General features: G+C 50.0%; 1 protein-coding gene and 1 pseudogene across 1 annotated transcript; one reads left to right on the top strand and one right to left on the bottom strand.

Annotated features, from left to right (window-relative positions):
* Positions 1-2,728: 2,728 nt before the first annotated feature.
* Positions 2,729-11,452, bottom strand: hivep2b (HIVEP zinc finger 2b). Its single transcript, XM_061843900.1, has 7 exons — positions 11,332-11,452; positions 6,313-9,975; positions 5,884-6,041; positions 5,608-5,783; positions 4,662-4,760; positions 3,869-4,572; positions 2,729-3,406 (listed from the first exon to the last, which is right to left on the bottom strand). Exons 2-7 carry the CDS (start codon positions 9,880-9,882, stop codon positions 3,068-3,070), a joined length of 5,046 nt encoding a protein of 1,681 aa, XP_061699884.1. The 5' UTR covers positions 9,883-9,975; positions 11,332-11,452; the 3' UTR covers positions 2,729-3,067.
* On the top strand, positions 5,268-5,386 carry LOC133513856 (5S ribosomal RNA; annotated as a pseudogene).
* Positions 11,453-11,794: the final 342 nt, after the last annotated feature.

Raw genomic sequence — 11,794 nt, forward strand, 5'->3', positions numbered from 1 at the left:
AAATTAGAATCGTATGTGCAGTATTAGTTTTGAGGTAGTGTTTGTTAGTCTCAAGTACCGCGATGTGCAGTAGACGAGCACCACGTTGCATTTTATGCAGAAATCCAGGTCGGGTGGACCGTTTTTGCAGGAGCACCCCAAAGCCGTGAGACCCGAGGAGACCTCATCCGCGCTCCGACTTCAGCCGCCGATTTCCGACTATTTTCGGGAGCCTTCGTTTTAGTTTCCAGAGCAACGTCGGCGGCAAAGAAATCATTTGCACCCCCCCTCTACACCCCCCCCCTCAAACAAATGGCGACACACACACATATTCCTGGGTTAGAAGTATATTCTCTTAAAACAATTTGGAATTGAATCTGAGCACCAAATGATGATAATAGAAGAAAAATCTCTTGCCTCAAAAGCACCGAAGAGGCGCAAATATGACGCAAAACGGATGGATTGGCTACCGAGGTGTTTTTTTTTTTGTCCTCAATAAATCTCAGCTCAGAGGTAAATGATTCGTCCTCTTCGACATATGAGGCACAATGCACTTCAGCATATATATTTATATATATATGTATATTTATATATATGTATATATATATATATATATATATAATATATATATATATATATATATATATATACTATGTTTATATGTGAATACATAACCCAAACACAATCCGGGCACATAACATTTCGTTTTTCCCTTCACATCCCGTGAGCAACCTGCTTTCGACAAAAAGTGATCAAAATCTGCAAGACGCAGCGATAAAGCAGTGCACCTTGAAATATGATTTATGTAAACATGAACGTGATTCGTCGATTTCCCCCCCTCCCCACCTGCGCAGACTGTTCAATAAAAAAAGCTCCACCGCGCCGCCGTCGTTTATCGCCGATGCAAACGACCCACGTGAAAAAAGTTTGAAACGTTCCGGCACCGTCCGGAATCGAACGTATGTACAGATTGAGATCAAAGCGTTCGGACGACCGTCGCTTCTCGTTTTCCGGGAAATTTCGGCAGCGTGGGGAGGCCGGGATGGGCACGCCACTACATTTCGTGAATACGCCAACTTCAAAAATACTTTGAAAATGTTCAGAGAATGAAAGAAGGATGAAAATAATGCCGGCAAATGATTTTTTTATTTAAAATATTTGTGTTTACCTTTATGAATTTTAGCTGTCATTAATTTAATCCAATTATTGCAGTCAGTTTTTAACAAATGCAATGTAGATGAATGTGAATAAATACACAAATTTCATGTTCATACCTGCCACATAAACTAAGAGTTGCGGCGGTGTTATCAAATTTAAAAATCATATAAAATATATATAATTTATTTTGAAAAGAACAAAAGAAATGCCAGCAGTATAGCCTTTATCTGAATTTTTAAATTTAAAAAAGTTATTTACAAAATGTTTTAAACGGACATAATAGGAAGATTAAACGACAAAGTAATTAAATTGGTTAATTTTTTTCAAAAAATATTTGGAAATATTGTTGCGGAAATTTTAGACAAATTTAATTTGACAGACTTCGCAATGGCCAATCGTGACTTTCATGGCAATATTTGTAATATCCCATGAAAATCAATGAATATCAATCCAAAAAGAAAGGAAAAAGAGGTGAAATAGAGATGAAGATCATAATTAATGGCAGCAAAAGTAAAACTTCATCCTAATTTCCATTTTTACATTTTCAAAATATTTCATTACAATTGTTAAAATGTTGAAAATGGGTTGGTCAATTTCAATTTGTTTTTTTTGTAACTAACAAAATGCCCTACTAATCAATGGATTTACATATTGGTATTATTAAAAAATGTAGAAGAATTTTACATGGCAAAAATTCTCGACAATGTGTGTGACAGTTTTGCCCATCCCTAAACATTTTCTGCAACATTTTTTTTTGTGTGTGCACATTTCTCTCGACAGAATTATAAATATTTAAAAAAAGAAAAAAAAAAGAAGTGGAATGTTTCAAAAAGCGCCTAACACCCCCCCCCCCCCAAAAAAAAAAAATTGTTTCCCCGCATCGTCAAAACGCGACAAAGTGCATTGTGGGAACACAGCAAATACTTGTTAGGATGATCGGTACGGGAGAGGAACGACAGCCAAAAAGATATCAAAAGCGACGCCAGCAATGTGGCTCACTGCATAACTTGCATCACTGCTGCATAATAAGTACATATATATTATATGTATATATATATATATATATATATATATACCATATATAAATAGTAGTCAAATATTTACCAGTATCAATAAGTGCTTATGTCCTAATATATAAATACATCTTACAGTAATTACATGTTGACTTTCCTGTAATTTTTGTGCAATAGCAAATCCCATGCAAGATAAAAATCACGACATTAAGAAAAAAATGAAACTCGTAGTCGTTGTTGTTTTAAAGATAAAACCAAGCTCGCAAAGCTCTTCCTCCACCATTTTGAAACGTCCAAAGCAAAATAAAAAAGGCACAGACCCTCGTCGCGCAAGTCGCTTCAGATTTTGGACCGTCTCGTCGTCCGCCTGCCGTGTTTTGAAAATTTTAAATATAAATAATTACCGCACTACTGCATCACACCTCGATATGAGTACATGAGACAACAGTCTATTCGCAAAGTACACGTACATTAAAATACACGCATCTAAGAAGAAGAAGGTGGGAGTGTTAATACGTAAAAGGGCATTTTTTTTTTTTTTGGTACAGTAAATCTATAAATATAATTTATGTGCAATCGTATGCAAACTGCTATGTCAAACAAAAGGCATATTAGCGTCGTACAGAAGATCTCTTCATATTGCACCTGCACCCAGTGATGATATAGAACAGTTAATAATCGGATTTCCCTTTGCTCGTCCAGTCCAAAGAAGCCAAGAAGCCAAGTCTTGGGAACCAAACAAGTGGGTGGCGCCCCGAGGTCCCCAGCTGGGGGGGCTCTTGTCCAATGAGGGTCCCTCCATGTTGGTCTTGAGTGAGCCAGTCCAAAGAGAAGAGCAGGATTTCTTGCCGTGAAGAAGTTTCGTCGTCATATTGCCAAAGTCGGGACCCCGACGAGTGGGTGGCGGCCCAAGGTCTCTAATGTGGGTCTTCCGTGTTGATCTTGAGCGAGGCGATGGCTTTCAAGCATGTTTGGACGTTCTCCTCCTGCCCGCCGTCCCTGACGCCCGAATCCAGACTTCCCTGGTCCTCCTCGGCCATGTCGGGGGCCGCGTGGGTCGCTCCCTCCTCGCCCGGGGGGCTCGGCGGAACGTCGGAGGAGGCCGGGGAAGGCGGCAGCGCCCGGAGGGATCCTCCGACGGGAACGACGGGAAGCAGGGTAAAGGCCGGCTGTTGCGAGTGGAGAGGGAGGTGGCTCAGGAGGTTCTGGTGGGGACCACCGACGGCGGCGGGAAGGCTGGTGATGCTCCGATGCTCCTGGGGGGGGGCACACAATGGAAGAACAGTAGAAACACATTGAAATCGAAGAAAATTGTTCAGAATCCCAAAGTATGGGAGACCCCATACAAGAGGGATCGGTGACACTAGCCAGTGTCCCTGTTCCCAGTTTATCCTGCCCCAAGCAGTTTTCCAACTGCAGAAGTAGTTTCAGAGCCGCAAAAGAGGCAGTAAGCCAAAAAAAAACCCCGAGTGGGCACGTAAACGTTTGATGTTTGATGTCAGTCACATTCAATACAAGACGGCAGCAGCAACACTTGCCAGTGTGTGCGCGCCAACCACCTCCCCCCCACCCCCCACCCCCAATTTTATGAGTTCAAAGCGAAAGAAACTGCACGTTGTCAGCTGAATGCTAAAGTTGAATGTTACAAGAAATTGGGCCATTTTTTTAATTTAAGAAATACGAGGTTGAAAATGTGAATGTCGTAGCAGACTACATACCAGTTCCATCTCAAAGGCTCCTTGTTGCTGAGCCGTGTCCATCTTGGGGTGCTGTCTGCACTTGTCGCCGCCGCCTCGCTGCTGGTGAGACCCTCCCCGGCGCGGCGACACAGCCCTCAGGACGACCCGCTGCCTGCCCCGCATCGCCGAGTCCCGCTTCCCGGCCATCTCCGCCCCGGGAGACGTGGTTCGCTCCGGCGCGACAGGAGGAGACAGGTGCGAGAAACCGGGCGAACCGGGCCTCAGCGGGGAGGCGTCCCATCTGGGAGAGCAGCGACCCCGCGGGGACAGCTCCCTCCTCGGGGACGGGTATCGCAGGCGGGAGGGGGACGGTTCCCGGATGGGGGACTCCCAGCCTGGCGACAGGAGGCATGAAGAATAAGGGTCGAAGAGGAAGCCGGCCTGATCCGGAGACAGAATGCTCAGTGAGTCATCCTCCATGGTCTTGTCTCTCTGGTCCGAGCCTGGCCACCTCCCGGAGACGGTGACGGTGACCGGCAGCGACGTGACGCCTCCGCCCGGTTGCGGACTGGTGCTCCTGGAGCGCAGCTTGGGGGTGGAGTCGCCCTCGTAGTCGTCGTCCTCGTCCTCGTCTTCGTCGACGTCGTCCGCGTCTTCGTCCATCCCGTCCGAGTATTCGGCGTCGGAGAACTGATGTTTGGCCGAGACCGCCGCCTCCGCCTTGGATTCTTGGGGCGTCTCGTCTACTTAAAAGGACAAAGACGTTCCCTTAGCATATTGGAGCCAACCACTTTTAAAGTACTCCAAGTCACGTTGAAACACGTGTTCTTACCGTGTTCCTGTATTTCTGTCTCATCCATCGTCACTGAGACGCCGAGCTCCAGACACTTCTTCATGTGCGCCTTTGACTTCATGTGCTTGGTCAGGTTCCCTTTTCGGGAAGATAAAGAAAAGGGTTTGTCCTCAACTTTTGCCCGACGCGAGCGAACGAGCATTCCGCAGAAAGACAAAATGAAGACCTGATGGTGTAGAAGCCCGAAATAGAAACGGACCCAATGGCATTCCGTTGCTGCCGCATTTTCACGCACGTTTCCGCTCCACTTTCCAGACTTTCCGCACAAAAGAGGATTCTTGAATCAATACAAATACCAGTCTTCTAATTTTTGGACCAAATTGTCTCTTAGGCATCATTTGATGAAGGCATGTTAAGACACCTGGTAAGTGTTGCGCATTCTTTTCAAATTCTCGACTGTTCTTGTTCTGTTCCAAACTTCTTAGTTTGACTGTGACAAACCATTTTAACGGTGTTCTGCAGAGTTACAACGGTATCCACTGTCTTTGCAAGAGGAGCCCCGAGAAACATATTTTTAACTGTTTCAAATATTACTAGATGACTAAATAGACTTTATGTATTTATTGTGCTAGCAAGAGGAGGAGGGTTTACGGCCACGCTACCCTGAGAGCGCCCGATCTCGTCAGATCTCGGAAGCTAAGCGGGTTTGGCCCTGGTTACTACTTGGATGGGAGACCGCCTGGGAATACCAGGTCCTGTAAGCTTCTCTCCCGTGGCTAAATGCCAGAGGGGTTGCGTCAGGAAGTGCATCCGGCGTAGAACAGCGCCAAACAAATATCCGTTCACGCTGTGACGACCCCTGACGGGACAAACCGAAAGAAAAAGAAGTGCTAGCAAGAGGAGTTCGGATAATCTATTATTACCTATTCATGCCAGTATTGGTATTTCCAGTTTTTCCCGACTTTTCGGGGACCGGTGACCTCACCTTTCGTTTTGAATGCAAAGTTGCAGACCTTGCAGATGTAGGGCCTGACGTCCGTATGGGTTCGGATGTGTTTCTTCAGCATGCTGGGCTTCTTGCAGCGGATGCCGCATTCCTCGCAAATGTACTTCCCGCGGCCGCGACCGCGGACGTACACGTAGTCTTCGTTGGATTTGTACCTGAAAACACCGCCGCCCCCCCCCCCCCCAAAAAAAAAAAAAAAAGTGAGCAGAGAGTACTTCAAAACTGTGGCAAAGCTCCTCAGGCTGGTTTACTGACCCGCCCTCGAAGATCTTGATCCGCGTCGGAGCCGTTTGGGTATTTGACGCCTCCCTCTCCTTCCACTCTTCCTTGGCAGCCTTCAGTCTGAAGCCGGCGTCTTTGGCCTTCTTGCTCGGGTTGGCCTCAACCTCTTTGGGCTCCGCTTTCTTCTGCAGCTGATTAGGACCAGCAAACGTATTGTTAACACGCCGGCTGTAACGTGACCCGGCCGGTCACCGACAACGGCAAACATGAAGTGCACCGCGCTGCTGCCGACAACCCTCGCTTTCTTTCTTGTGTATTAAAAGAACTAAAAGACTGAGACGAATCCCAAAACATAAAAAATATAATTAGGTTTGTGCAAGACCTAATTCTTTGATTTGACTTGTCCCACCCTCACGAGCAGATCCCTGGGGTCCAAAGCCCGCAGTGCAAAAACCTCCTCACCTGTTCAAACGTCTGCCGCCACAGGACCAGGGACGAAACCAGTTTCCCATTTCCGGGCTGGCACATGGCAGCCATCGAGTAGATCGACTTGCCCGCCTTCTGCCTGGAGTGAAGCAGGGCCAGTGCGACGCTGGTGCTCAACTCCGGCAGATTGGGATTGCGGGAACTGACGTGCCAGGTGGCGTAGACGGAGGAGAAGGCAGCTCCGCCACCCCCTTCGAAGTGGTGTGAGCAGCTCGGCTTGGTGTAGCTGAGATAGCACCAGCTCACCCCCGTCGCCGTACGAAGACTCGGAAAGGCAGACGGCGTCTTCCGATGCTCGGCTTCTGAGAGCGAGATGTCTCGGGCGCAAAGCGGCTGTGCCCCCGTGTCCATCTGCGCCGCTTTGTCCGTGCCAGGTTCTTTCAGATACGGGGGCGAGCTGGTATCCAAGAAGCTGCTCTCCATAGGCGACTCCATGCTGCGGTCGCCGGTCAGTTTTTGAAGCGTGATAAACTTGCTCCTGTGTGAATCATCCTCCAGGTGGCACTTTCCCAACTCCACAGCGCTGAGCTCTGCTACAATTTGCCCGAACATCCTTTCCTCCTTCACGCGCTTTTGCTGCTTGACCTCCATGAAGAGGTCTAGGCTGCTGGCAGGCGAGAGCATGCGTTTGTTTGCGCCGCCGCTGGACGCGTTGGTGGTGGAGATGGTCCGGGAGGTGAGGGACAGGGGGATACCAGTCTTGAGTTTGGCCGAGGACAGGTCCAGGGCTTCGACAGAGAGCGTGTGCTTGGCGGGTCGCTTCTGAGAGGCGACTAACGCGGGGCTAACTCTGTCATAGTGATTGTCAAAGATTTGTGACACCGACGTGTATGTGAGGCTGCCATAGCTCGGCACGAGAGTCTGGATTCTTACGGGGACTAGCAAGCCGGGATGCGGCGGCTGAGGGAGTGCGTTCCCTGTGGAAAAGATGGGCAGTGACGAAGAGGTGGCACCGCTGCAAAACATTTGCACATGGGAGACTTCGGTGTCCATGCTCAGGGACTCCTGGCGCACCAAGTTCCCCCGCCGTCCCTCCTTTGCCTGGTCCCCAGGTCTAACTTTGGATGTTGGAGAGAGGCTTCCATAGTCAAATGACACACTCCGTACCTCTGGGAACTCCTTGCGCAAGTTGCAAGGCGCCTGCTCCGAGGAAGAGCGTCTCATTTCATGCTGCTGACGCTGATGGAGGACGGAGAGCGAGTGGCCGCTTCCCGGCACAGCTAAGAGCTCGAGGGGCTTGCCAAATTCATCCTGCCTGGCCGGGGAAACTGGCTTCAGGCTCTCCTCCCTGTCAAAGGAGAACGCAGAGCTGTAAGATAAATTGCTGTCCTGACTGGGGCTGCGTGAGAGGCTGGTGCAGGCCGACTCGAAACTGGAGTCCCCCGAGGAGTGCTCGATGTCGGCCAGCCGCAACCTTTTCTTCTTCGGGGGGAGTTTTTCGGGAGGGAACTGGGCTAGAGTTTCACTCCGTTGCGGCCACTGAAACTCTTCCACGTGCTTCTCCGGCTCCTTCGCCGGCACATCCGGAGCTTTTTCTGGACTGTCGGGCTCCACAGTGACCCTGATTTCCGGTACTTGGATGTTGGGCTGCCGCACCAGTTTGGCGCCCAACTGAAAGGACTGCCTCAGCGTGCCATCACCCCCGTCCCCCTCGAACGACTCCTCCATGGGCTGAAATGAGGAGAAAGCGTCCTGCCGTCGCCTGACACTTTTGTAAGAATCTGACTGCTCGGCGTGGGGCCTGTTGATGAAGTTTGTGTGCTGGATAACGGAAATGACGTTTCCTAATTTTTTTCGGGTACACATTTCAGGGCCGACTGATTTGTCCATGTCGCTCCTGTCCAGCTGCGTACCCAAACGTCCTTTCGCGACGCCGACCGCACCGTGACTGACTAGCTTCGGCTCAAAATCCTTTCCCGAGTCAAACATTTCTTCACACTGTTCGTGATGAACCTCATACTGATGCGGCAAATCCTCCTCTTCACGCTTTTCTTTCCGACGCTTCCGCGTCGCCAGCTCCATAGCGTGCCTGTGCAGGTTTACGCTCGGCGGGTAATTGTCCATCTCCGGTGCGGCGGGTGACATCTCGCTTGCTTTCCCGTGGCCGTCGCTTTCCACGTGGCCCTCGTGGGATGGCAGCTCAAAAGCAGCTTGCCGCCGGAGTCTCCTCATGCCCGCGTTGCCGGTTCTCTCATCGAACGAGTGGCTGCCCCGGAGAGCCTGGGGCATGGTAAGGCTAACGGCCGACGATGTGGGCATGGAGTTGCTCCTGAGGAGGGTTCCCGTGTCGGAGGCGCTGTCGAATTGCGCCTCTTTCACCTCTTCCCTCGTGAAGGACTTTGTATTAATTCTGATTGATTCGACTGTGTCCTTTTCTTGGGTGAAAACGCGGGAAACCGCTTTCTCTGAGTATCTCGCCACATCCCCGGAGTCTCCGGTGCAGCCCGCGTACGGTGCGGTCTGCTTGGGGCTGGGCCTGTAACACTTCCCAAACATAATTTCCTGGTAGGTTTTGGCGTTAGCATTTGGTGGGCTGGTCTGGTGCTCGGCACTTTCAGACCGGGAGAAGTAGCCGGAATCCGTGCTGCCTTTGCTCGATTGACTTGGAAGGGACAGATTGTGTTCCGAGTCGCTGCTCCTCTTTTCCGACAGCCGAAGCGCGAGCCTTTGTTTAATCGTGCAAGATTGAATTGCACAGTTAGCTTCGGCAGCTGCGGCAGGAGGGGCATTGATTTCCGGGGGGTGGGATGAGCTGTCCTGAGCCGACATTGACATCGCGGCTGCCTTTTTGTGAGAAATGAGGTTGAGCACTTTGACGGCGGTGTGATCCGACGCCTCCGCCGGAGAGTCCAGCAGCAGCAGCGGGTCACCGAACGCATCCTCGTCCGTGTCCGTGCTCTGCTCGGCGTCGGAGAATAACTCCCCTTCGCCCTCGAAGGACCCCTGGTCCACGTTGACGTTGTGAGGGAACGGCGACGTTCCGGCTTTGACCGAGTGAGCGTGGGACTTTCTGTGTTTGTACAAATTGCTCTTGGTTTTGAAGGAGAACCCGCAGGGGACGCACGGGTAAGGCCGCTCCCCGGTGTGCGAGCGGATGTGTTTCTTGAGCACGCTGGGTTTGGCGCACGCCCTTCCGCAGTAATCGCAAACGTACTTGCCAGTCTTCTGCGGTTTGGGCTCGGACTTACCGCCGGCGTCGGAGTGCGGCTCCGTCCCTGAATAGCAACTCTGTTGTTCAGGTGAACTGGGGGACTTCCTCAGTCTCCCAGCGGTTTTGGCGGCCAGCAGTGAAAACGACGATGCTTCGGTGTCTTGGTTTTGGGATGTCAAATCTTCATAGGTCAGTGACTTCCCTGAGTTGGGTGCCTTTTTAGGACCGCACGTCTCTCTGGCCAGGCCCTCGTGCAGGTTCTGGTGCCACCCTTTGCCCTCCATTTCCACCGATGAACTTCTGCTTATCTTGGCTGCCTCAGGTGCGCATTTTTGGGGTGCGGCGTCTCTTTCCCGACTTTCCGGAGAGCTTGCGGCGGTTTCGAGCGACTCCATGAATCCCGATGCTGCGGTCGTTTTTGGGTGGGGGAGGGGGTAATATCTTTTAGGTGTCGGTTGCGATGTTTACATACACCTGGAATGGCTCATCTGCAATACAGGAAAAACAAATATGTCATTCATTTGTTTAAATGGGTACAAAAGTATTTGGTCACGGAACCAATAAAACCCAGAAGTCAAGGTACAACTGTAGTATTTTTTTTTTTTTGGGTCCCTGTCACTCATGGACTCTGAGCGTCCTCAATCCCGGGGAGGAACCTAAATTCCCTCGTTGATGTGTGTTGGCATCCATGGAAAATCTTTTGTTCCAGGCACTTTCCTTTCAACAGCATCTCACATTCCACAAATAAAATATTTTTTAATGTATTGTTGGAAAATAGTCATGCAGTCTGTCCAAGTGGGTCTGGCGGCGGTTCACACGTCTGCCATTGGGATTATTTTAGAAGTTACGAGCGACTTTCGATGGAATCGTTTGGGCGGGTTGAGGCGGGTTGGCCCCTTTTTTGCGGTCAGACGCTCATCCAAATCCCGGATTTATTTATTGCCGTTGTGGGGTCTTTTCACTTTGCCCCCCCCCCCCCCTTAAACGACACTAACGTAGCTCACACAAATTGTTCCCGTTAAACTTGCAACTATAATTTGATCATATAAAGGTAAAAAAAAAAAAAACGGATTTAAACAAGCTAGTTCGCGGTCGTCCCGGATTGATGATAGTGCGGTTTGAGTCTTGTGATGGCGTCAACTTGGCAAGAGTTCCGAGTTCCTCGTTTGGGAGGTTTGATCTGACTCGATGTGGTGATGATGGTGTTCGATTCGTTCTTCAGTTTCAACTTTACTTTTCCTGATCTGACAGAAGCCTTCAATGAGGCGGTTCTCGACCAGACTTTCGCCGTGAGTGTGTTTTGATGCAGCCGTTAGGGAACCGTAGGATAGGCGGGTCCCGCCCTGGCCTGGTCGCCGGCCAATCCAAGGCCACATCCAGACGAACGACCATTTATGATCGCATTCACACCTTGGTACAATTTACGCAGAGGTCCCTCCCTTCAAGAAAGCCCGAGATCTGTACCGAGGACCTCCGAGCTGTGAGGCAGACGTGCTAACCGCTCGCTAGGGGTGGCGTACAAGAAGTAGACATCAGCATCACCTCGTATTCCCTCACGTCTCACGCCTCCCCCTGATGAAGGCTGGGAATTGGTTTAGCTCGAAACCCTGGAGGGCACGTCATACTCCTCCTCCTCGTCCTCCTCCTCTTCATCTTCTCAGTATCAAATGCTGTGTCCTCCCTAACGAGGTTATGTAAGATTATCTGGTTCAAACCCTTCGAGTTCCCCCTTAATTAGGACATCCTCTCTCTCTCACTCTCTCTCGCTCTCTCGCTCTCTCTTTATATATACATATATATATATATATATATATATATATACTTGTTTATTTTCGCTATCTCACCTGCCATTTCCTTTTTGTTTATCCCGGCGCACCCCGAACAGACTCGAGCCGGCGCGATTCAGCGAGGTTGCGAATCCAAGGTGACTCGCCGCATGCGGACACTCGCGTGAAAATAACGGAGGCGGGAAGGGGGCGGGAGCAAACGGGGGGTGTGCCAGATTCAAGTGACCCACGTTTCAAAGGCAGCAAGGGTGGGGGGGAGTCAAGTCACTTTTGCCACTGCACGGTACCGACTCTGCTCTGCTCGTGCTAATGTTAGCATAGCCTGTCGCCGCGCCGCAGTCTCCATTTTGCTGCGGTGCTCTGCTTTCCGGTGCTCCTTACGACTAGAAGTAAATATAGGACACAACGATGTGCTCTGATGCATCACTTGTAGGTTTTTTCTTTTTCTGTTGCAATTTCCTATTAGCATGGCTAAAATAGAACAATATTTGTGTTTTTCCAGTTTCCTTTTAGCATGATT

The sequence above is a fragment of the Syngnathoides biaculeatus genome, chromosome 15, assembly GCF_019802595.1.
Source record: "Syngnathoides biaculeatus isolate LvHL_M chromosome 15, ASM1980259v1, whole genome shotgun sequence".
In the NCBI taxonomy this organism is placed as follows: Eukaryota; Metazoa; Chordata; class Actinopteri; order Syngnathiformes; family Syngnathidae; genus Syngnathoides; species Syngnathoides biaculeatus.

Excerpts from the sequence above, each read along its gene's own strand:
- hivep2b (XM_061843900.1), bottom strand. The coding sequence starts at position 9,882 with ATGGAGTCGCTCGAAACCGCCGCAAGCTCTCCGGAAAGTCGGGAAAGA. Across the intron at positions 4,761-5,607 it reads CTTTGCATTCAAAACGAAAG|GGAACCTGACCAAGCACATG; the intron begins GTGAGGTCACCG and ends CTTCCCGAAAAG. Across the intron at positions 3,407-3,868 it reads GAGCCTTTGAGATGGAACTG|GAGCATCGGAGCATCACCAG; the intron begins GTATGTAGTCTG and ends GCCCCCCCCCAG.